This window comes from Macrobrachium rosenbergii, chromosome 54 (assembly GCF_040412425.1).
Source record: "Macrobrachium rosenbergii isolate ZJJX-2024 chromosome 54, ASM4041242v1, whole genome shotgun sequence".
NCBI lineage: Eukaryota > Metazoa > Arthropoda > Malacostraca > Decapoda > Palaemonidae > Macrobrachium > Macrobrachium rosenbergii.
In genome coordinates this window covers 47549542-47575297 of record NC_089794.1, presented here as the reverse complement: position 1 = coordinate 47575297, position 25756 = coordinate 47549542, and the positions used below count along the sequence as shown (strand labels likewise).

Below are 25756 nucleotides of genomic sequence, written 5' to 3'. Positions count from 1 at the left end.
GGAAGCTTCTGAATGTCACTGATCATGAAATGACTGAGTTTTCTGAAGAAACTGAGCGGCTTTATTATGAAATCATTTGAAGGTATGGAGGCGATGGGCTGCCAAAAGGGATCTACCTACATATATCTAAGAATACATGTTTTGACATTTATTGATATAATTAATATGTTCATATCATAATATATTAACATCTAAATAAAATAATTTTGAAGGTGTAATTTATGAGTTGTTAATGGTACTTACGTATATAAATGATTTTTTGGTATTTATTTATTTTTTTATTGTATGGAACCTCTGATGTTTCTCAACATAATTATTGGTACATCAAACGGATAATTTTTCAAATCTGTATACGTAAGTACTGGTTAATAAGAGACATAAACGTAAAAAATACTTTTCTGAACATTTACTTCGTATCATAGGGATGCAATGAGTTTCTTTAAAAAAGGAAATATATTAATACTACATTTCTTTTCCAAGGATATAGAAGCAATAAATTTTTCAGTAGCTTTATACGAATAAAAACCAATAGTTCATGACATTTGTTTAACAAGGAAGCTTCTGGTTTTCCCGAGGCAGAAACTTGAAACTCTCATGAATTATATTAGTTATCTGATCATCGGTTTCTTACCTTTAGTGTTGATAGGCTGTGAGGGCTGGGGAGGGGATTCTGGTCCTTTGGTGAGGTGAGGAGGGTCCTCCAGGCTTCCAGCATTCATGGAATTGAAAGTGGAATACGTGGACTTGATCACTTTCTTCTGGTAGTGACTTGTCTGCAATGAAGTAATTTTATTATTATTATTATTATTATTATTATTATTATTATTATTATTATTATTATTATTATTATTATTATTAGGTTCATATATCTTTTAACATTCAAATAAGAAAACAAGGAATGAGAGAGAAATCAATCAACTACAAATAAGCGAATACAAATTTTGTTTAATGCCACAAAAACTTGCGAAAAGGATGAACGACTGGGTTCACTGAAGTCAGTTCCGTACACAGCCACTTTCACGGGGTAAAACTGGCAAATAATCTCGCATTTTTTATATCAGTATTTTATCACTTTTAAGCAGCCTAATGTTGAATCATGACTACCAATATCATACCGAATTATTTCTGCAAGTTCCAAATAGCATTGTTTATAACCAGTCACATGTTACTAATTGTTAACCACCCTCAAATTTCATATTGGTAACAAGTCCCCATTGCACTGCTTATAACCAGTCTTACATTAATGTAGCACTGGTACATTTTGCATCATTGGAAGGCCCCAGTAATATAATTTGCAACAGGGTTCTTATTGTATCACTTATTATCAGGTTCATCTTGCCTTATTTGAAACCTGTGGAGGATTGCGTCATTGGCAACCAGGTTTGTATTGCATTGTATGTAACCAGTGTCATAATGTATAGATTCATATTGCATCAAGAAAACCGGCCAAAGATTGTACCACTGGCAACAAAGTTCATATTACACCATTAATAACTAATCAGACTAATATTGCATCATAGGCAATCATTCTCGCACAGCGTCCTTAACAACGAGGTTCTTATTGCTGCAGAGTTAACCAGCCTTCAACTACGATTTATTGCATTATTTATAATCAGTCTCTTAATATATCATTAATAATCAATCTCAAACTGTATAATTAAAAGCAAAGCTTTTCTTGTATCATAGGTATTGATCTCTTCTTGAATTGAATCATTGGTAACCTGTCTCACATTGCATCACAGGCAACCTGCCTCACACTGAGTCACTTCTAAGCATTCTTGCGCGACCATTCTGAAAACTAGTTTTCAAAAACATCATCAATGAGCAGTTTCATACAAAGTTCAAAACCAGGTCGATGGTTCATCACTGAAAACTTTATTTGGCATTATATCCAACACATCACACGTGCATTGTTGATAATTAGTCTCATACTAAATTCTGTATACTCACTCACATTAGTTGCCATCATGGCAAGTAGTCTCACATTACATGACCTGTCTGTTTTAGCAACAGTCAAAATGTCTGAAGACGTACTTTTAGAGGATAAATGTCATTACATCGACAGTTTTTTTTTTTTTTAGTAAAGGTACTTCTTTGTTCTTGACCTGGCCTTCATATGCACTATCTTTTGGGTGTGTGTATGTCTGACTCTTCATGGGTTTGCGTTCATGCATGAATACATGATGTTATGCATGAATGTAGATCAATTAGTAAGCTTTGAGTTTTGTGTTTAAATAAACCCCACACACATTTTATATATATATATATATATATATATATATATATATATATATATATATATATATATATATATATATATATATATATATATATATATATATATATATATATATATATATATATATCTAATCCTGAACAGTCAAATGCACGTAGCCATTCAAAATTATGTAAAACTTATACTGTCAGCAAGGATTTTTCCATCTTAGGCCAAGTGCAAAACAACAACGCCTGAACTATTTCAGAAGCCACGATCATCAAAAAGAGGGTACCGTCGTTAAACACTCGATCGTCTTCTATACAAAAGTTTATGGCTTAACTTGGGCAACTGGGTTTTCCTCACTCTGTTTTTATATATGTAATGTAATCTTACTCTTTCTTTCATATAGGTAGGTTATTTTTAGGTTTTCGTGAACTCCTATTTTAAATGTTTTTAATGTGATTTTCTATTATTATATTGTTTAGTTTTAAATGTTTTTACGTCATAAATAGCTGTTGTCATAGCATATCTACACAAATTGTTTTTAGACACTAGGGTTCGCCAAATTTTTCTTATAGCCTTGAAAATGCGACTTCGGATGCGTCGCGAAACGTCGGCATTGACAATAATTATTAAAGGATGAGGATGCCTTTCCCTACTACTTCCTTCGTGGTGTGTACTTCGAGCCCCATCTCCGGTGTATATATGTATTTCTATATATATATATATATATATATGTATATATCTGTGTGTATGTATATATATATATATATATATATATATATATATATATATATATATATATATATATATATATATATATATATATATATATATATATTATGTGTATGTGTGCCCGTGAAGTGTACCTTAACAGCCAATGAAAGCGCTGTTACAGAACCTGTTTGCATCTGTAATTAGCTCTGAAGAAACTTGTTAGAGCTCCACGCAGACTGCCAGGTTATTGCTCTCAGACCAACCTCTTCAGAGAAATGTAAAGCACATAATTAATTCAGAGATGATTTCGCTCCTTGTGGATAAATACTCGCTCTGCTTTTAGCTAATTGGGCAGAGGTTGGATGTCTCCGTCTGTTTGTCTGTCAGCACGCCTCTGGGTGTCCGAGGTCCGAGGTCCTAGTGGTCAGTCTCGAACTAACTGCCCGTCAGCACCCCTTAATTAACGATAAATTCTGGTGCTCGTCATTTTGAAAGAGTAAACTTGTCAAATTCTTCGTTTAGTTTCTCTGAATTTTTTTTTTTTTTGTTCAAGAATTAAAGGAATTTGTTAAGAACCTTAAGGAATGTGTGTCAACTAGTGATTACTCTATTAAGATGTTTCAGAATGAGTTCTTTGACTTCGTCTGTTCCAAGAAACTAATTAAATGCATCTCTTTGAGTAACGATAATCTGATTTATTTTTAAGAGCAGCTTCGAACAATTCTCTCTCTCTCTCTCTCTCTCTCTCTCTCTCTCTCTCTCTCTGTTTGAAGTAAAATAATCTTTTTAGCATATATACCTTAATATACCTGAATATAATTTCTTTTTTTTAATGGGAACCTTAATTCCAGTGGAAGTGGAAAACTAAGATAAATTATTGGTTTTACATGTTTACAAGCATAATCATCATAATCATGAAATCAAACCATACTCCCTGTGTAATATGCATGCACACACACACACATATATATATATATATATATATATATATATATATATATATATATATATATATATATATATATATATATATATATATATATTCCACTGAGTGTGAGACTGCCATTCCCGAGCTTTTGTTCTCATGGATATTAGAGAATGGGGTTATTTGTTGCAAGTACCGCTAAGAATAAGTAAGTGTATCACTAAGGACAGAATGCTTCGCCCAACGTTGAGTTACATTATTATTCTCCATCACTGTTATTGCCGACGACAGGTCATCGAATAAGAAGAATGGCACAACCAAGTTAAGTGAGCTAAAGTTACAAAGCGCCACCTGTGCTATTGCAACTCCTCCATAGCAAATGTCACTTAATGGATATCTTTCCTTTCTCTTACTACGCCATAAGCCGAGTTCTATTGCACCTATATTGTGAAGTCTGCATCTGTCTAAAATCATTGTGTTACTGGAAGTTGAAGACAGCTTGCTTACTGAAGCCTATCTTATTTATTAAGATTATAATGATTAATACTGCTATTATTATTGTTACTGTTATTATCACAGCAAGCCTTAACTCTTTGGAGTTGTCTAATTCATTATCATTACTGCGTTATGATTAATATTAGGAGCTTGGTGGCGCGTGCGAGCGTTTACGCACGCCGGAACCTAGGGTTGCTGTCTCTCCTACCCACCCGATACCGACTTACCCCGCCCCACCCGGGGCGGACAAAGCGGTTTGCAGGGGGTGGGTGGCTGTGTTATGTCTCTCCTACTGCCACCCAGGGGAGGACAAACAAGATCAGATCCTCTCGGGTTTTATTATTTTAGATTATTAAGCGGTGAGTACCAGCATTAAATCTTGTAGGGTATTTGATGAAAATGAAGCAAATAACAACTCATTGTAATTAAAGTCGCTTGACATCATTCTGTTGCAAAAGAGGTCACGTTTGACGTCAAGTCAAAAACATCGTGTCGAGCCTTGGATGACACTGCATGGTGCTGTCTTACTTGGCTGCATAAGTTAACAAACAAGGGTACGGATGATTAAGCATCTGATTATCTGAGAGAGAGAGAGAGAGAGAGAGAGAGAGAGAGAGAGACGGAGGGGGGCCGCTATTTTATACGTCTGTGTAAGATGTATATCATTACAGGAACAGAGAGAGAGAGAGAGAGAGAGAGAGAGAGAGAGAGAGAGAGAGAGAGAGAGAGAGAGATTCCAATACAAAAAAAAACAAAAGGAGAAAAAAAACTGCAAACAAAGTTGGGGTGGGGGGGGAGAGAAAACAGAGGGGAGACCGAGAACTCACCTTGCTGGAATCTCCCGTATCGTACTCGTACTTCTCAGTCACGACGTGAGTGTTGCTGTCGGGAGATCTGTACTCTCTCCTGGAGTGCTTCATGTGACCTCCGTCCTCCACTCCTGCTCCTCCGCCAAGGGCGCTTCCGCTTCTTGACCCTCCGCGCGAAGAACTCCGCCCTTCGTTTCGTGATGTACTCCTGAAGGAGGCGGAAAGGGGTGGATGAGACAGTGCTAAAAGGTTACCGAGATTATTTTTTTTTGTGGTGGTCAGGAAGTGGTTTCTCTGTTTATATTACTCTTGTTTTTCTTTTTAAAGCATAACCTATATATATATATATAATATATATATATATATATATATATATATATATATATATATATATATATATATATATGTATATATATTTATGTCTATATATATACATTTATATATATGTATATATATGTATGTAAAGATATGTATATATATATATATATATATATATATATATATATATATATATATATATATATATATATATTCAAACTATATATATATTATACTAAGGACAAACTCATTCAAACTGGATGGTATTAAACTTTGTCCCGTTAGATAAAATCCAGTTTGAATAAGTTCTTTTAGTAACTCTACTAAATGCACAGAACAATTGTGTATGTGATAAAGTTAATATATATATATATATATATATATATATATATATATATATATATATATATATATACACATATATATTTATACATGTGTACATATATATACACACACATATATAAAAATATATATTCATGAATATGTGAGCGAGCATGTGCTTATTTTTCAGTGTGTACAGACGAACAGATATCACCAGCATGGTCATCATAAATATTTCCATCATGGTATTAGTACCTACGTGTACTACGTAAGAAAATCATTCAGAGAAGCATTGGTGTACTACTTAAAGAAAGAGATGTTTAAGACTATAGTATCACGTTCTAGTTCATTTTTTAACACTTCGTACTAAGCAACTGAAAATACCAACGTGCCAAGGACAGTCTGGATAAATTTTATTCTTGAGGACAGAAATGATTTTTTGAAGCAGATTACTAGACACCTGTCCAATAACCTAGAATTGGCAAGAGATAAGCAGCCACTGAAGCAAGCAGTACAGGAAAATTACTTTCAGGCTGAGAGTTCAACCAACTGGAGGTACTGTGCTGAAAGAAAGACTGATACAGAATCAGCAGAAGTTCGGGAGGAAACTGCTCGTGTTCTTGCAGCCGAGATATCAGGCAGGTTGCTACGCGGGCAGCTACAGGAAAGATGGCGGCTATTTGCCTCTCACATTCTGAGAGTGGCAGGAGAGAATTTCTAGCGTGCTTTGATGCTACGTCAGCATTGTATATAGGTCTAAATGTGACACGGATAAGAAGACCAAGGCAGTTATGATTACTTGGTTAACAGAGTGGGAAGAAGTTGTTAGGCGGGATTTTGTTACCTGAATATCTCCAAGAAGTTGACATCCGGTCTGTCGTCGAGGGGTGTGTGGGCTCTGTCACAAGGAAGGGTGGTGGGGTTTTGGGGGGGAGTAAAGGGAAGGGTGGCAGGTGAAAGAGGAAGGGGAGAAACAAATCCAAGGTTAAAAAAGGAAAAGCTAATTATCAATGATCCTTCACCAAGCTGCTGCCCAACTGCACCCTGAAGCCCAGAAGCCCAGAAGCCCTGAAGCCCTTGGCCCTTAAACCATGAAGCTTCTATTCAACAATTCATTGCTGGCAAATTTATTACAGATGAAAGTGTTGTACACCTGAAACTTTATATTTTTAAGAAAAAAAATGTCTAAATTTTACCTGTTCAAGCAACGCATAATGTACTGCAGTTTACTTTTGGGATAGAATCACAAAACACCTTCTTCATGGGTCAGGAGATTCCTTAAGCAATATCATCAAGCATTTGCAGGCAACATGGCTCATATTCTTTTTATACATAGCAAGCAAACATATAGGTACATAAGCTTAACGAATTATACCACAATTTATACTCTGTACAAAATTAAATTATTTAGGATTTTAGTGTCCATTGTTTAAGTATGCTTGTAATTATTGATAGAAGAAATGTGTACCTGAAAAAAAAGGGGGGATCTTTCCCAGACAGTGACCCCCAAGTGTTTTAATCCGGTATGTATCCACCTTTGCGGCGTGTTTAGTACAAGCCTTTGGGGATTACCGTAAAAACACAAACAAGAGACTGCAAATATCATAAAGATAATGACCCCCAAGAAATATTAGTCCTAGATAACGACCCCCGAAAACCCTTGGGGGTCACTATCTAGGAAAGATGAAAATAATGGATTACAGAATATAATTTGTCAATGTATATCTTCAGTGTCAGAACGCCAATTTAAGTATTTTAGAGAGTGCGTGAGTTTATCAGGCGCCAGATATTTCAATAAAACTCAGAAACATTTGGCCCAGAAGAAGGTCGATCTTTGTAGAACCCCTAATGCTCCCACATCACTGCGTTCTTCGGATTTTCTTAGTTGCCAGTGGCAATCGGATTATTGAAAAAATGTCCATTCGCACGGCTTATTGCTTGCTCTAGTGAGTCAAGGAGTGGAGAGCCCCCATTTGAAATGATTAATAAAACATAACCAGTTTGTAATCTTCCCAAAGTAATGTTCATGTCAGAGATGATGTCTGCCCTGTATTATACTTTGATATCAGATTATAAATGCTAATATAAACTGAGATATATCAAGACAATATTACCTGAATCTGGTGTTTTTGTAACGAAAAAAAAAGCAGAGGTCGCGATGATAAACTCAACAAATATAAAGTCGAATCACCGATTATTTTCTACTGTTTCCATAGTCCCTGACCCAGTGAGATTGCAGATTATGCAAGTCCCTAAACAAAATTGAAAACGACCAAAACAAGATTTTTTGTATTGTGTCCAGAATTCCTCTGGTGACTCAAAGGAATGCCCATCCTTGTGAATTGGCCACGATCTGAACCCTGCTTGAGGAATCACAAGAAGAAGAAGAAGAAGAAGAAGAAGAAGAAGAAGAAGAAGAAGAAGAAGAAGAAGAAGAAGAAGAAGAACTGAATGTTAGACTCGTTTACTGAGTCAGATGTTTAGAGATGATCACTTAATCAACTATCTGGCTTATTTACACTGATATTCGTATGCAAACAAATACAGCTATACAAGTACACAAGTGTATATGAAGAGGGTAACTGTGATAGAATGGGAATCATGCAAAATTACCGGTACATGGGCTATGCAAAAGACGACCATGTTTGGTAACTGGGATAAAACCTCACCTAACCAACCTTTACCTCACATACCGTGACATAACCTTGATGATAGTGAAAAAAGAGATAAAACTGAATCATTTGTTAGGAATTACCAAATATGCCGGCATGTTCTTTTACATATACATAGTAATTATAATAATCACGAAAATAACACGTATGCACCTCAGTACACCTTTATCAATATGAATTTTTATTACGTCTGACCATACGCAAAAACAGACACCCTTGTGGGATCACGAATTTTAGCGTGGAAGAATTTAAGAGCCGAAAATCTTGACATGCAGTCTTACGTAAATTGATTACCTCGTGTGCTGTTCTAGCAAGGAGCAAAAGGGGATATCCCTTCCTTAACTCTCATTTGCATTTTTCTTCATTTCTTTCCATGAAGAATTTCAGGTTTTACTCGTTCTCAGAACGGCATTCTGTTTTCATATGAATTCTGTTATATATATATATATATATATATATATATATATATATATATATATATATATATATATTTATTTATTTATATATAGATATATATACAATATATATATATATATGTGTATATATACATATATTTACACAAAACACATATATATATATGAATATATATAATATTATATATATATATATATATATATATATATATATATATATATATATATATATATATATATATATATATATATATATATATATATAATATATATATATATATATATATATATATATATATATATATATATATATATGCATATAAGATGTATGTTTTATTGCCATATAAAATTAATTCAAACAGATAAATCTAACCTTACGTCATGTATATTCTGTCGTTTTCATATTTTAATGCTATGAACTACACCTTTCGAGTACTGCATATGAAAGCTATCAAATTCTACACTGAGTTAATTAATTCCACCCAAATTATAATGTTTTGGTTCGGTAGCGTCTTTAAATTTTGGATCTTACAATTTTCAAGTTTGTAAATTACCTGCAGTACATTCTGTCAACTACATCAGTAAATCCTGTCGACTATAGATCTTGAAAATATAAAATGACGTCTTCCAAATTTTGACAATTACATCTCCGAAATTCATTTAACTGCACGCTGTAAGTCTGTACAATACGTATTGCAAAATTCTGAAAATTACGAAAATCGTCTTTAGATTTCTATAAGTAAATTGCTTCAACTTGTGTACGTTGCATCTCATATCATCCCTAATACGGGCTGCTGAAAGAGCAAGAGCTGATGTTGGCATATAACCAATACACAACTCTTAAAAATTCCGAGTACTAGACAGGCAATGGTAGCTTTTTACGTCTGTTTCCTCCTAAGAGAAAATTTATAGCCGCTATTCGTAACTTACAAAACAACTTGTTTATACGCCACAAGGCACAGTTGTTTACGACAACAATGGGATGTTACAACTGCTAACTATTTATTTTTTCTAAGTGGTGAAGAAACGAAGAGGAAACTCGGTCACTGCAAGTGATGACGTACCGATCTCTCGAACGAAAAGGCAGGTGACGATGGGAATATGGAAGAAGGCAGCGAGTCTCACATTCTAAGAGAGAATGATATGAACTGCTGACAAATTTTGTTCTGCTGTTTGTTGAAGACTGTAGCATTAACTATTAAGTAAATTGAAAATGGTGTAAATACTCAAAAATACGACAGAAGTTTTCAGTTATATTATGCGACTTTATGTTACCTTCTGATAAAACGCTCACCGGTCTGACATTGCAATTTGCTGGGTAACAGAAGAAAATTCATGTTTGGATATGTGATCACTGAGCTTGAATCATGATGAGCATATGATGGTAATAATAATCAATCGGGAAGTTAACCGTTTTTCTGTCTGAGTACTGTAAATCTGTAAAACTCAAAAGTATTTCTTAAGATCAGCCAGACAACCATATCCCACATTTGGTGTGTGAAGATCACACAGCTGTCCGCGTTATTCATTCCTGGAATGCCAACGAAGCTTTTGAACTCCCAAATTTCTGTAGCCTTGCAGGAAGCCTTAGCGGTCTCGTGTAAGCAACTTAGTATATGCGCTATGAGAGAAAATAGATGGAAAGGGAGCTAGCATATTACACGTGAGAGTTGAGGACTAGGATAGACAAGGACATTTGAGTTCCAGTGACGTCGGCCTCCTCATTAAAAAAAATATATACATGAAGAAGGTCATACACAATAGGGCATGACGTACCTGAAGGAGGACACGAGGGTGGAGTCAGATCTCACGTCGGGAGAGATGAGCTCTGCTTCGCCGCCAACAGTCGTTTTGAGGTCGTCCAACATTCGATCTGTCGGGAGCAAGAAGAAGAAATGTAAACAAACTGCAGATCTATGTCTCTATGTAAAGAAGTGAAGGAGCTTGTGATATATATCTGAAAACATGAGACACATTTGTAGATTCGCATGTTCTGAAAAAGGACGTTCGTCGTTACTGAAAAGTTCATTGGCCCTTTCATCATACAACCTATCTGTCTGCCTGTCTGTGTGTTCAAAAGCCCTTAATGGATGTTAGCTAATTTTATAATGATGATATATGAAAGCCAATAAATTAAATAACTACCATGTAAAACTCAGTATGTATCAGTATGTTTATATTTTTGTGTGGAACACATTCGTGTCTACGAGAAAAAGACTGAAAGGTTTTGCTTAGCACTGTCCAGCCCGTGGCCAGCCTCCCTCATCACAAACCTTCTATATAGGCAATCTTGGTGCTGGCTACCGGATGATACGTGCCGTCCCTGGGATCGAGAGTCTCAGGACTTACTGTCTCAATCTTTTCTTATTAATCCGTCATCTATTACGGTATGAGTTCGTTATAAATAATAGCGATAACACTAATAACATGCGTCGAAGAATAAATAAAAAAAGAATAAATCTAATTATTCTTAATTTCTTGAAGTTCTTATTTTCCTATAAAAAAACTGGGTAGGAGTCAGCTACGAAGTAATTAGATTTATCACCAAAAACAAATTTATGATTAATTTCAACTTAATTAGTTTCACGTGTGATTCCGGGCGTTCTTTCAAAAATGGACTTTATAGCACCATTAATGACATCACTGTATGACATCACTAGAACCAAAGGTCAACGCGCTTTGTCAGAATGTGATTTGCATGTTATTGCACAAATTCTGCTAATTGACCCTCTTTAGGATTGCGACAAATTACTGCCGTCTCCTTTATGTGAAGCTTTGTATTCTACGACGAGAAACCGAAAGCAAGAGAAGGGGAGGCTGTGGGTGTTATTAGACATAAACTACCTATTTTACTGAGAGAGAGAGAGAGAGAGAGAGAGAGAGAGAGAGAGAGAGAGAGAGAGAGAGAGAGAGAGAAATTTGCAAAATGACTGCAGTGTTAACCCTGGCAGAAAAGTGTAGAATGAGAAGGATTTTTTTTTTTGCAAATATTTTGTGAAATGTAGGGTCATTTTGCATGCATAGTTCATAAACTAACGTTAGTTGTAGTTTACAGTTTTGTATTTAGAATGATATAATAAATGTAATCTCTCCCACCTGTATATATCTTATTTGGCTATTTTGTAAAAGTAATATCCAATTTTGATGACGTTTTTTTCTAGCATTTATGCACAAGTGGAGAATCTTAGTCTATCATTTCTCTTCCTGGTCATGAACTTCCCACTGGAATACAAAAATGAATATGCACAACATGTGCAAAAATAAAATAGGACTTAGCAACGTTGTAAATAACAAATGCATTTGAAAATAAAAACTGATTTACATAAAAGCAATTATACACACTCATCATTTTCAGAGGAGCGTCATTATAGCTCTCGGTCGAGTAATTCTCTGTCTAAAAACAGTTTTCGGGCTTTGTTACGACAATTCTTTTACTCGAAAATGATTAATAAACTCATTGATGCTAGATTAAAAAGGATTTGGCTCACTGGGTTTACGTAAGCTTGGAAGAAACCTTGGGATAATAATAATAATAATAATAATATTATAATTATTATTAATAATATTATTATTATTGAACAGAATGCTTATATGTGAAGGAGAAAAAGTCGAGAAATGCATGTAGGACAAATTGCAAAGAAATAAATGAATAATGGAATGATATACTCTTGCAGGAATATTGCAAATCGATGTTGGCGTAATTAGAATACCTTTATGCTGTGTATACAAACTTTTCTTGTGAGATCAAAAGTAATTTTTGGTCTGTTTTTGGTAGCTGATAAAGTTATTGGAATTTATAATTGGCTTCACTCCTAGTAAAGTTTTACCTTATTTTTATGTTATTTTGGCCTTAAGGTCTAAGTAGATCGGAATTTCAAATGAAGCATAGTGTAAGTTAGGTTATATTCTTTTTCTTTCACGTCAACATGAAAATTTAAAATTTGTTACACTGACTTGCCATGACGTTCACTACTAAAAAACCCACATAACTAAATATTTACTGTTTAAACAGAGCGCAAAGGTAAATATTTAGTGTTATTGTAACGACAGGCATCTAGTTTACCTGTTTAGGCCCATGTCTTTTGCGCGATCAGTTGGCTTGCTAGAATAAGCTATGGCAGGTGAGGTGAGAGAGAGAGAGAGAGAGAGAGAGAGAGAGAGAGAGAGAGAGAGAGAGAGAGAGAGACTAGGCTAAAGGTTACCAAGATCTCATTAATTAAACTTATTAAATAATATTATTCTGATTTCCCCTCAAAATATAGAGGATTTCGATTTTTATACAATTGATACTGTTCTAAAGTACTGAAGTTAGGGGGGCCTTAACTGACCACCTGTGCATATAAGTACATGTCATGTGCCCTGCTGATAAATTTCTTTTGATGAGCCAGTAACTTAAATATTTGTACATGGGCCAATGAAGTACACATCAGGGGTAAAGTTCACATCAAGAGTCAGTTATCTGAAATCACTTTTCAATCACAAAATGAAACTGCATCGCATCACAGAATGTACTGGGGTAGAAGTTCACTTGTCTCAAATCAAAACGAGAGAGGAACCAAGACTCTTCAGTAATAACTTTCTTTTCAATAATTGCGACAACGTGTTTTCAGGATCATTGGAAACTGAGCAAGGCTTGCGACTACCCTTGTTAGCCCATTGCCTACTGATATGATTAGGCCTACGAAGCCTTTTTATTTTTCTTCTATATATATTAATTGTAATTGACTAAATTGAGCGTAATTGATTCTATTGCTTGTAATTACATGTTTGATAATTCCTGTATCACTCTGTATCACATCGTGGCTTGTGTTTGTATGTTCCAGAATTTTTTTTTCTATTTGAGTGGCCGAATAAATGTAATCCAAAATATCTTTGTAAGAAACTGATGCTCTTGTCTTATTAAACCACAACAGCGCCATTAGATTTTTTACAATAGCTATTGTTACGTTAAATATTTTAGAATAATATTCACATCATACATAGCTACACACATGATTGAAATACTCTAAAAAAATAACCTTTCCTCTCTTTAAGCAATATATAACCGCTCAGTTGCATAGCAAACTGCAAGGGAACAATCTTTACCAATATATGGGTAAGAAGTATTGAAAAGTGGTAGCTTACAGATGCAGTAGCTGAGAGAGAGAGAGAGAGAGAGAGAGAGAGAGAGAGAGAGAGAGAGAGAGAGAGAGAGACTTTCTTTAAAACGATGATCTTATCACGTCGGCTTGGTGCCTAGGGAACGCAGGCTATGGAAGAGAGCCAGCCAACAGCCGACGCTTGTTTACCTTATTTGTTTTCTCTCTCTCTCTCTCTCTCTCTCTCTATAAAGAGCTTTCCTTGCACTGAGAATCAACATGAACAAGGGAAAGTATTGTGCTTAGGGAATAAACATCGACTTTTAAAGTCAGGCCGTTTGCCCGAATCATAAAATTTAGGTTAAAAGAGCGAAGGAGGTCATTCCGTTCATTATTCGTATGTTGGTTGAAAACGGGAAGAGTGCAAAGTTATTTAAAGAAGGAATCTTATACGATAGATAAATACACGAAGAAGTGGGAGATTGCAGTAAGAAAGCTATTAAAAGAAGAACTCAGGAAATGAAACCGTAAATCTGAAGAGCGAAGAGGCGCTGTTGCTTACGCATCTCGAAACTCATTCGATCCAAGTGAAAATAAAAGTGTAATTGAACGACTAAAATAGTTCCTAATCCCTAGGTCTTTCAGTTTCTCTCAGAGTTAGGATTTTATTTGTTTTACAGCCCTCGGTACATTTTGTTTTGATTTTATTTCTGATAAAAATATAGTTGAAGCGTTCACCCAAAGTCATGAAAAGAAAGAGCGTTTACCTTTAGTACGAATGACGATCTACAGATCAACAATGTCTTACCTTCGCGACATAATGTTTCACCAAAAGCTTAGTTTAGACTGGACAAAATCCTCCAGGATACATTCTCATCGGATGAAATGTTATGAGAGAGAGAGAGAGAGAGAGAGAGAGAGAGAGAGAGAGAGAGAGAGAGAGAGAGAGAGAGAGAATTTTCTCAATATCTGATGGATTCTTCTAGTGCATCAAGTATCGCTAGAGGCTGGCAGTAGATTCTAAGCAGAGTATCAGCTACAGTCATTCTTTTTCTCTTTAACAAAATATGATTTCTCGATGCAATAAGTTTTGGGAGAGCCTCACCGTTTTAAAAATTTAATTACCAATGTAGATTTATTAAAAAAATTTTCTTTATTACACAGTAATCTATCTATCTATCTAACTATCTATCTATTACACGTTTACTTGTGGCGCTTGTTGTTCAATTTCAATAGGCGAGGTTAAGCACCGTAAGGTCTAGTTAGTTCATGAATGGATTCCCACCGGGAAATGCCAAACACCGTGGGTACATGAGCTCCTTGAACACCTGAGGGACAGGTGTGGCTAGCACCTCCCTGCCAAAAAAATTTGCTGAACACCCCGAGGGCTAACACCTTCTGGCGCCACTCCAACAGGAAAAGGGGTATGGTTGTATGTATGTATGTATGGATATATATATATATATATATATATATATATATATATATATATATATATATATATATATATATATATATATATATAAATTTCCCTATAACGACGTCTCTGCAAAACCCCTCTTCTTTATATCATTACAACAATAACTGGGACTACCACCATGCAATTTGCCATCGTTTCTCTTTGTAAACTATTTCGAACAAAGGAATGAAATGATGGAGAAAAACCAGAAAATGATCTCACTCTCCCCTCTCGACCCTGCAACGAAATCCAGAGGTCAGCCCCTGGCTACTGACCTCTGACTGACCTTTGACCGGTGGCCCTGACTGACTCGAGGGGGGTGTGAGTTGAGCGATAGAAAGCTGTTATAAGATTTCGGGGCTGGGTGCACGGCTGGCGTGGTTTGCTTAGGAACTGATATACTTTGAACACACCAGAGTCAAATCTTGAGTCTCATACCATTGTTTTTGCTTAAAAGAAGTGCATATTCATTTTGAACCAAAGTGAATTGCAATTAACTTGCAAAAGCAAGCTTTCAGACATTAGAGAATTGTACGCACGAAATAGAAAGAAGAAATATGACGACATATTCTAAGATTTCCTCCTCCGGTTGAAGCAGGAAAAGTTAAGAAGGTGGAAAAGCAGGCGAGAGGAGAGTACATAGAAAGAAAAACGGAATAAAAGTCAGATAAGAAAGAAAGGAATGCATCTGGAGCTTAAACAAAGATTCGGAGAAACTGTATCACCAACATGAGCCCATTGCGCTAAGCAAGGCATGCTGTGATATAGCCTCCCATCGAATGACCTTTGCGAAGATCAAAGACTCTTTGACCCACCAACGTTATTAATTCTCCAGCCATACTATAATTACGGTCTGGTTCTAAACCAGGCGGTTGGAAGGTAACCCGCTTGGCTGAGTGGTTTGGTCTGCGTCGGGGATGTTTATTGGCATAAGTTATAAATGACTTGATCTCCGAAATGATTTTGTAAGACTTATATTTAACGCAACGTTCTGAGTGCTCTGTAAGCTGGAGATTAGAGAGTCATCAATGACATTATAATTAAGGTCGCTGCCATTACTCTTATCATTATCATAACACTGGTTGTTGGCATCGTTACTGTCTTATTAATTATTGTTTTCAAAGTCATTTTCATCAGTTCATTGACATAAATGTTGTTATTGGTGTTGTTCTTGTAATTGTTGATGTGATTTTTTAACAACTCACAATTTGTTTCATTCATTTCACGAAGTAAACCTGTTCGAGTATTACGCATTCATATAGGAAATGCCCCCCCCCCTCTACTCAGCAGGTATGTAATGGAGCAATAGTATATGCAGAAGGACTTCAGTTGAAATGCAACTGAAGAAATGAAACATTTGTGTATTAAAATCCAAACTTCCTTTTTCCTGTTCTTGTCTTTCAATAGAGTAAAAATAGTCCAGTTACCTTATTCAACCCAACCTAGGAGTAAAGAGAAAAGTGGAAGAGGAAAAGGGGCAAGGACTTACCTCAACGGAAGCGATCAAGACCCACCCCTTGACAAAGAGTTGGTCATAGATTCTGGACAACAAAAATCGAAAGAGAATACACGGTGGTAAGATTGACTCAATGACTGGTTTATATAACCATGGCGTCAAAACAACAAAGATTTTCGACCTCACACTGAAAGTAAATATTTACTGTGAGTTACCAGACGGCATTTCTTAAAACGTACCCCTTAACGTTCATGTTAATATTACTAAACAAAAATGATTTTAAACCACTAGAATAATGATATATATATATATATATAATATATATATATATATATATATGTATATATATATAAAGAGAGAGAGAGAGCTTATTGATCCTAATAAAATTATTATTGCTCACTTAACTGATAAACATAATTCCACTTCTGGATACTCTAGGTTTTGTGAACCCACACGCAAATCTGAATATGGTCAGAGATAAAAGAATGCACATGCCTCGCCCCCTTCGAACGAAGCCTCGCATATGTGGAGAATGTTGGCCTGGAATTAAGATTCCAACACATTAACCGGAGAGAGATAAAAGACGTGTTTTTGGCGTTCCAGCCTTATCATGAAGCCACTCATCTTTTGTTTTTCGTTGCACGATTTGGATAAGAACCCACTCGGATAAGACCTCGTTACGAAGGTTGAGAAAAGGTGAAATCAAGAGCAGAAGAAATTTCGGATGAAAATAAAAAGTTGTTCGTCAAGAATCGTCTCAATACCTAGCCAGTGTTTTTTCTTATTGATTCGTTCTTATTTGTGTTTCTTATCCTTTTACTGATTTTCCGTGAATATCATGTACTGTATTTTTTCTAGAGCCAGTTTTAATGAAATGAAATCCTTAGAAAATCTGAGAGGAAAATCAATATATATATATATATATATATATATATATATATATATATATATATATATATATATAAATATATATATATATATATATATGTGTGTGTATATATATACTGTATATATAATATATAAATATAAATATGTATTTATACATATATATTTGTATATAATTATTTATATATATACACACACACACACACACACACACACACACATATATATATATATATATATATATATATATATATATATATATATATATATATAGAGAGAGAGAGAGAGAGAGAGAGAGAGAGAGAGAGAGAGAGAGAGAGAGAGAGAGAGAGAATCAATATATATATGTGTATATGTATAGTCAGTATATATATATGTATGTATAGTATATATATATACATATATATATATATATATATATGTATATATATACATATATATATGTACATATATATCTATATCTATATGAATTTATATATATATGTATATATGTGTATGTGTGTGTGTGTGTTAGTTATGATTCACTCGTGAACCAGATCATTAATTCTTTAACGCCTGAAAGGACTGGTAGCGATGCATCCTTGTTTATAGAAAGGAATGTCGTTTGTTACCAAAATTACCATAGTTCAGAATGGCTGAAAAATGGAAAGACTGACGATAAACAATTCCTTAGTTTTAAAAGAAATATTGGCTTTGATTATGCGGGAAAGTCTAACGTTGTAGAAAGTTTATGGGTTCTAGCGACGCTGAAAAGTTTGTTTGCAACGAAGAATGTTGGCGTCAGACTGAGTATATATAAACAATCTGGAACAGAGGAACTATATGCACGCCATTTGCTGCACCTTCCTTTGAACTTGTTACACATGCAAATATGAAATGTAGGGTATCTTAGTATTCATTCACATGTGCAAAGCTTCAAGAGGTTTTAGCTCCTCTGTCTGTCTGTCTCTTGATTTACATGCACAACACGCACACACACACACACACACACACACACATATATATATATATATATATATATATATATATATATATATATATATATATATATATATATATATGTGTGTGTGTGTGTGTGTGTGTGTTTGTTTGTATGAGAGAGAGAGAGAGAGAGAGAGAGAGAGAGAGAGAGAGAGAGCTTGTATGAGTCTGAAATCTAAACTAGCTACCTTGATCTTTCTCGCATACACGCAAGTGCGCCTTATTTGTATATATACATGGGCTACAGCCAGTTCTCTCTTTTCTTTGTAAGTTTGTGTCTGTACAATAAATATAAAGAGAAAACGAATCTCCCTTATTTGGGAGGCATGAAGTCCACCGAATAGGCCATAAATCTTAATAGGGTTCTCCGGAAATTTATATTCTACTCAGAAGTATTATTGCTTTGGTGATGCTTGATTCCAATCATTCGTGGTTATGCCAGAGAGATAGCTGTGTTTACAGCGTTACACACACACATCCACACACACACACAACGCACATACGCACACACATATGCATATATATATGTATATAAACACATTTATATATAAATGTGTGTGAGTGTGTGTGTTTGTTTTTACACACGTACACACACATACACACATATAATTATATATATGTCTGTGTGTGTACATGTATGTATGTATGTTTACATGTATATGTGTACCCGTGAATGGGTGCATATATAGACAGATAGATTAGACAAAGCTACGAGTACATGGCGCATATTGCGCAATGAGAAAAAAAAGTGTTAGCCCTCCTAATGAACAAGGAAAAAAATGCCGTCCCAACTCTCATTTCCATCAGCGCCCACATAAGGAGGCATCATAGCAAACTTGGGTATGAGGTCACTCAAGGTGACGATACCTCGGAAGGTTGTTTTGTGCCCCGGGGCAATGCCACATACAATGGGGGATGACTTTCACTTGCATGTGCTTTTTTTGTTGATCTTTTATTGTCTCTTCGTCTCTGTGTCTCTCTCCCAAGACTGAATGCCGGAGATAATTGACTCGCGTCACTTAACCTCATTCTGGGGGAGTTTTTTTGTTTTGTTTTTGTTTTTTGGAAGTTTTCCTGATTTCTTGTCTTATAAAAGAGACAGTAGTGGCCGCGATAAAAAAAATGTAAAGATAAAAATACTGAAGATGATAACAGTAAAGCACCAATAGCTATCATGATAACATCAGCAATAATAACGATAATAAGGCAACAATAGTTGTCATGGGAATGATAACAAAATATAAAAACTTGATAATAACTACAGTATTATGCAAGCGAGCACTGTGCATTAAATGACGCAAAACTTTCTATTAGAAGCAGCCCAGCCTTCCCAAACAGCGCCGCGTTTCTGTTGTTCTTCAAAACTGAGTATTTAAAGGATATCAAGTATCACCTGACATCAAACGTAAATGCATTTGATCAACGAACATTAGAGCGAAGGCAACAACAGCAAAAGCTGAAGACCACTCAGTCACTCTGGTGGCTCTGGTAGTTGCTGCGCCAGGGAACTAACAATCAGTTTAGCTCAATCCGTCAGACGGTTCAAAAAGTCATGCTCGAATATCCTTGTCGTTTTCCAGAGATTGAAAATTGTCGTTGCATAACTTCGACATCTTGCAGCACAATGGGGTCGTGATGGGGGAACGTAAGTCCCGAGAGGGTCACCTATGCCACTGCAGTGCTCCGTAAACAAGAAATAAGAACCTGACAAAATTTTTCATAACAGAAAACCATAAGTAAGAAAAAAATCCAACAAAAATCAAAACGGAAACTATTTAAGTTAATTACGGATAAAATTAGCAGCAAACAAACACGTGACATAATTAACCGCTATTACTGGGCAAACAAGAACTAAGGAGTAAATAAACCCATGAGAAGAGAGCGTTCCCGAATGTACCCTCAAGCAGTGAAACTACAAAGGAAGGAGTAGAATTCTTGAATTGTAAGCAGTGTCGAGGAGATTTTCAACAAATCTTGCAAATCTTGTCTTAAGACCTTCACTACCTGTCTGAAAGAGATGCATACCAATCGGAATTGCTGGGAATCTAATAGTTTACAAAGTAGGAGGAGTAAAATGCCACTTCTACTCTGAAGAAAAACTGTGGGTTCAAAGAGGGTGCTCCCAAAACTTTCAAATTAGAAAAGGCATTTCAGCGGTTTACTGACGCCACGATGATGTCGATTACAAAGAAAACTCGGAAATGCGACTCAAAAAACACGTCTGTTACACCGAGAGAATGTGTCACGATAAAAATCAAAGAAAAACGTCAAAATGCCTTGGCTTTATACTATGTTTTTTCTTGAAGAAAAAAAATTAGGTATAAGGAATCTACAAAAAACTTCTATAAGAAAGAAAATGTGTCATGAGTCATATGTGAACCGTACCATCACTACGATAAAAATCAAAGAAAGGGAGGAAAAGAAAGGCAAAATCCTTTCAATGTGGGGCCTTAGATTTAACACTAAAATAGCTGCTGTAGAATAAGAGGCGACGAACATAATAAAGATAAAAAAAAAGCTCTCTCAAGAGAATCCAAATCATCCCACCATTCTTGACCTGAATCCAATGAGATTCCCTTACGCAGAAAGAGGCGCTTTAAGAATCCAAGATCCCTTTGAAGTAGCCTTTATATGACCTTGTAAATCAGCTTTGGCATCCCTGAGACCCCGATATATTCCCAGATTACGGTCCCGAGGCCTAATCCTGGTAGGCTCTTGCATGGAGAGACCAGAGGAACATTGAAATACTGGCAGTTGATGGCAGTTTCTTTTATAACCGTGATTCTGGTTATAGCCAATAACCTAGTCCACATTCTTAGCGACTAAAGGTTTATGTATGAATGTGCGTACGTATTGCACTCGTTCAACCGTATGTGTGTATGTATTATGTAACATGTGTGTATGTATTTCAGTCATTTAACAATGTGTGTAGGTGTCACAGTGATATTGCCATATGCAAGCATTACAGTTATATCACCAAAGGCAGGCATTTAAACATTTACAATTAAAATTTAAACTAAAAAATTACTCAGTACATAATTTCAGGCCCATTTACGTGGCAGCACATGCGCACAAATTTTCACGTAAGCATAAACCAAACAAATTTGTATATAGCAATTTTTATTCTTGGTAGGGAATAGATTTAAACAACGAATCCGACAGTTCTTCCGTACTTGGGTTCGAAACCCGCCATGAAAAGAGCTCTTCCTCATTCACTTCTGTTTTGGATTTCAAGGCTCTAGCAAGAAACGTCTTCAAGTATGTAAGAAAATGATGTAAAGAATTCACCATGTCCATTACAATACATCCGCTCAAACTCTTTTTATAGTGTCAGTTACGATCACAATTCTCTCTCTCTCTAAAAACAACTAACCTTCCTCTGACCGTCTGGGGCCGGCCCCCCCCCCTACACCATTAACCCCCAACCCCGAAGACTGACATCAGGTTTTAACACAGCAAATTGGTTGTTGTTGAGCTAAACGCAAGTAAACGAACACAACCGGATTTTATAAAATAAAATAATTCTCCCTCTCTCCCGCCCCCTTTCCCACCTCTCTCTCTCTCTCTCTCTCTCTCTCTCTCTCTCTCTCTCTCTCTCTCTCTCTCTCTCTCTCTCTCTCTCTCTCTCTCTCTCTCTCTCTCGTGTATACCTATGTGTGCAAGTACACTTTGCTCATATTTTACACATTTATATAAATAACATGGTAGCCATGCAATTATATCCTTGAACTTTTATGTCTGTATACTTACATCACACGATATATACATATATGTATATATGAATGTACATTTATATACAGTATATATATATATATTCTGTATATATATATATATATATATATATATATATATATATATATATATATATATATATATATATATATATATATATATAGTGTGTGAATAGAAAGGCAATAACCTCATGTTATTCTGAGCTGATAACTCTTGCATTAGAGAAGAGATTCATGACATGTTTAATTTTAGTTCCAGGCTTCAGCAATCCCGAAATAAGGAACTTGCAAGATGAAAACACGAGGACTAATACTGAGCGAACCCTCATCATTCGTTTCAAAACTGTGGCACCTTGAAATATTAAGGGAATATTTTGTAGATAAATTATTTCTGGCGTTGGATGGTGGTCATAAAATGTCAGGGTTTATGTGCAAGGTCATTGTGGGCTCGAAAGAAAGATGCGTTGGGGCCATTGCCAAAATCGTCTTTTTCGTCTTGGTTCCTCCGGCTGAGTTGATTCGTCGAGATCTTATATCGCTGCTCCGTCTTCTCTAAGTTCGAAAAACTTTTGGGGGTCCGAAGTCAAGATCCTCAGGGCTTCTACAATACCTTTAGTGAGAGTTTTCCTTTTATTTTTTTATTTTATTATTATTATTATTATTATTATTATTATTATTATTATTATTATTATTATTATTATTATTATTATTATTATTATTATTATTATTATTATTTCGCTTTTCCTTTTGGCAGGTAAATGCAGGGTGGGGAGAAACTGCTAGGTGTGGGAAGGCAATGCTATTGACGGTTAGCAGGAAGTGATCTTGGTAATGAGGAGTTGAGAGGTTACAGCATTCTGATGTATCGACAACGAAGTGGTATTTTGTGGGCAGTTGTGGGGAATGAAGGGAATTTCGTGAGTGGGAGGGCACTGATATCAAAATGTTAATATGATAATAGTTAGGAACATGAAGAATTCAGAAATTTACATAATAGTGTGAGTATATGGAGAGTAATTGTCACCAAGAATATGAGTGACGAAATGGCCCTGACAGTGGTTTCATAGTTAACTTTAGGAAGGCGAAATGAGTTTGAGTCGATTCATAATCGCTGCACATTCTGCCAGGCAGTGCTGGCTTCAAGCCTTCGCCCTGGGCTGCCGTCCAAAAAATGTTGGACGTAAATAACTCTGTGAATTAGGTTAGGCGATCATCTAAATATACAGGTTGATGGATTTGAAGGGTTGACGCGGAGAACTATGCAAATGGCTGAGCCAGTTATTTCGTACTTCCGCGAAATTCTGAGTGAAGGCGCCTCTATGATGGGTCGGGGTGCGTTCCTGGACTTTAAATTCGTGAAGGTCTGAGGGCGTACGTGTGCATAGAATGCATGAGTGAGGGCTATGTCGGGGTTTAGTTGCGTGTAAGCTCACAAATGCGAGCGCGCGCACGCACGCACACACATACACACACCGACACACGCACACACACACACACATACATATACATACACACACACACACATATATATATATATATATATATATATATATATATATATATACATATACATATATGTGTGTTTGTGTGTTCGTGTGCGCGCGTTTGTGTCATTACTACATGGAGCACCAACAGGGAATAATATGGAAAGTGGTTACTAAATGTACATGAGAGAGAGAGAGAGAGAGAGAGCTTACTGAAACCACCACTCAATATTGTTCTCAAATCTCTTCACCAACTGCTTCTCATTAAAGAGAAAGACGATATTTTGCACCTGGGAGTTTTCTCTCTCTCTCTCTCTCTCTCTCTCTCTCTCTCTCTCTCTCTCTCTCTCTCTCTCTCTCTCTCTCTGTTTTACTTGTGGTGAAATCGTGGCAATGATTGAAAATAATGAGTTCTAAAATAGCGAAGAAAATCGCAGCTTAAATATAAGCTGGCACTGAAATATGGATAATTTCATTGGCTTTTCTCTCTCTCTCTTTCTCAGAGAAGGACCTTGTTTTTCATCCTTTCAATTATCTCTCTCTCTCTCTCTCTCTCTCTCTCTCTCTCTCTCTCTCTCTCTCTCTCTCTCTCAGAGAGAGGGACCTTGTTTTTCATCCTTTCAATTATCTCTCTCTCTCTCTCTCTCTCTCTCTCTCTCTCTCTCTCTCTCTCTCTCTCTCTCTGCATACCCTGTTCCAATCTTTTACATAAAATGAAATAACAAAAGAATTAAGGATTGTCACGTTAACAGAACTGTTCTCAAATGACCTTATTCATAGAAAAAGTATTTTAATATTACATTTTAAGCATTCCCTTCATTCATCTATGAAATCAATGTACGCAAAACATGACATTACTTGTAAATAAATTGCATCAAAACAACTTGCGGAACTTGTAATCACCTCGCAGACACTAATATATCTTTTAATTACATAACAACTGGTTTGTAAGCACTTTTACTCGAAAAAAGTATCAAAACTCACATTGTTTTTAAATACACTGAAAGCGAACATCAACTGTAAACACAGAAAGTGACATGATTTGTAAATAAATTAAAACCTGACATCATGTGCGAATACTGAGAAGACTTACATCCCTTTGAAAAATACAGAAATTAACGTCACCTGTAAATACTTCAAAACATACTTCACTCAGACTTTCATAAAATTTGTTTTAAACTACTGTAGTTTATCAACCCAATGATGACATTTGTAAAATGTGTCTAAAAGCTGCTAAGACTCAAGAAATCACTCTGTCATCATTTAGCTAGTGAATGGGAGTGTGCAAATTTGGCTGAATTATTATCAAAATAAAGTTGAGTTTTGCGAGTTCACAGTTCCGTTCACTGGGTGGTTTCAAGAAAGTGCCGTTGTCACGTGAGTCCCAGTTTTCGTGAACGTGCTTATGGCTTAGAAATTAATCTCACCTTCAGCAGAGAAATTTAGTCTACAACACTATTTTTTAATCTCTCTCTCTCTCTCTCTCTCTCTCTCTCTCTCTCTCTCTCTCTCTCTCTCTCTCTCTCTCTCTCTCTCTCTCTAAATGCAGCAATGTTCAAGAATTTTTTATTATTCATGGTCTCACTGTTCATTTACTCTGTATCTCGCTGAACTCTAAAGACATTCAAGTTTACCGTCATCTGTGAGGCAGTAACTGGAATTACTCAAAGATCTCTTTTCTCTCTCTCTCTGTGAACACCCTCGTGACTTGGATGCAAATCCCATTCTCGAGAAGCATCACCTTCCTGTTTCGAAGCATTGATAGTTAGTGAAAGCTTGGAGGACCCGCAAGGT

The 25756-nt window shown here is 35.8% G+C and overlaps 1 protein-coding gene across 50 annotated transcripts in view; it reads right to left on the bottom strand.

Moving 5' to 3' along the window:
• The window catches only part of LOC136835064 (collagen alpha-5(IV) chain-like), a 130390-nt gene that overhangs the window by 16359 nt on the left and 88275 nt on the right, over positions 1-25756 (bottom strand). For 48 of the 50 annotated variants that reach the window (XM_067098204.1, XM_067098212.1, XM_067098213.1 and 45 more), the window contains 3 exons: positions 10665-10761; positions 5183-5372; positions 632-773 (listed from right to left, as the gene is read on the bottom strand). In XM_067098204.1, the coding sequence (XP_066954305.1) occupies positions 632-773; positions 5183-5372; positions 10665-10761 (429 nt within the window). Of the gene's footprint in view, positions 1-631; positions 774-5182; positions 5373-6647; positions 6702-10664; positions 10762-25756 lie in introns of all 50 variants that reach the window. The other 2 variants (XM_067098179.1, XM_067098181.1) reach the window with 1 other exon arrangement.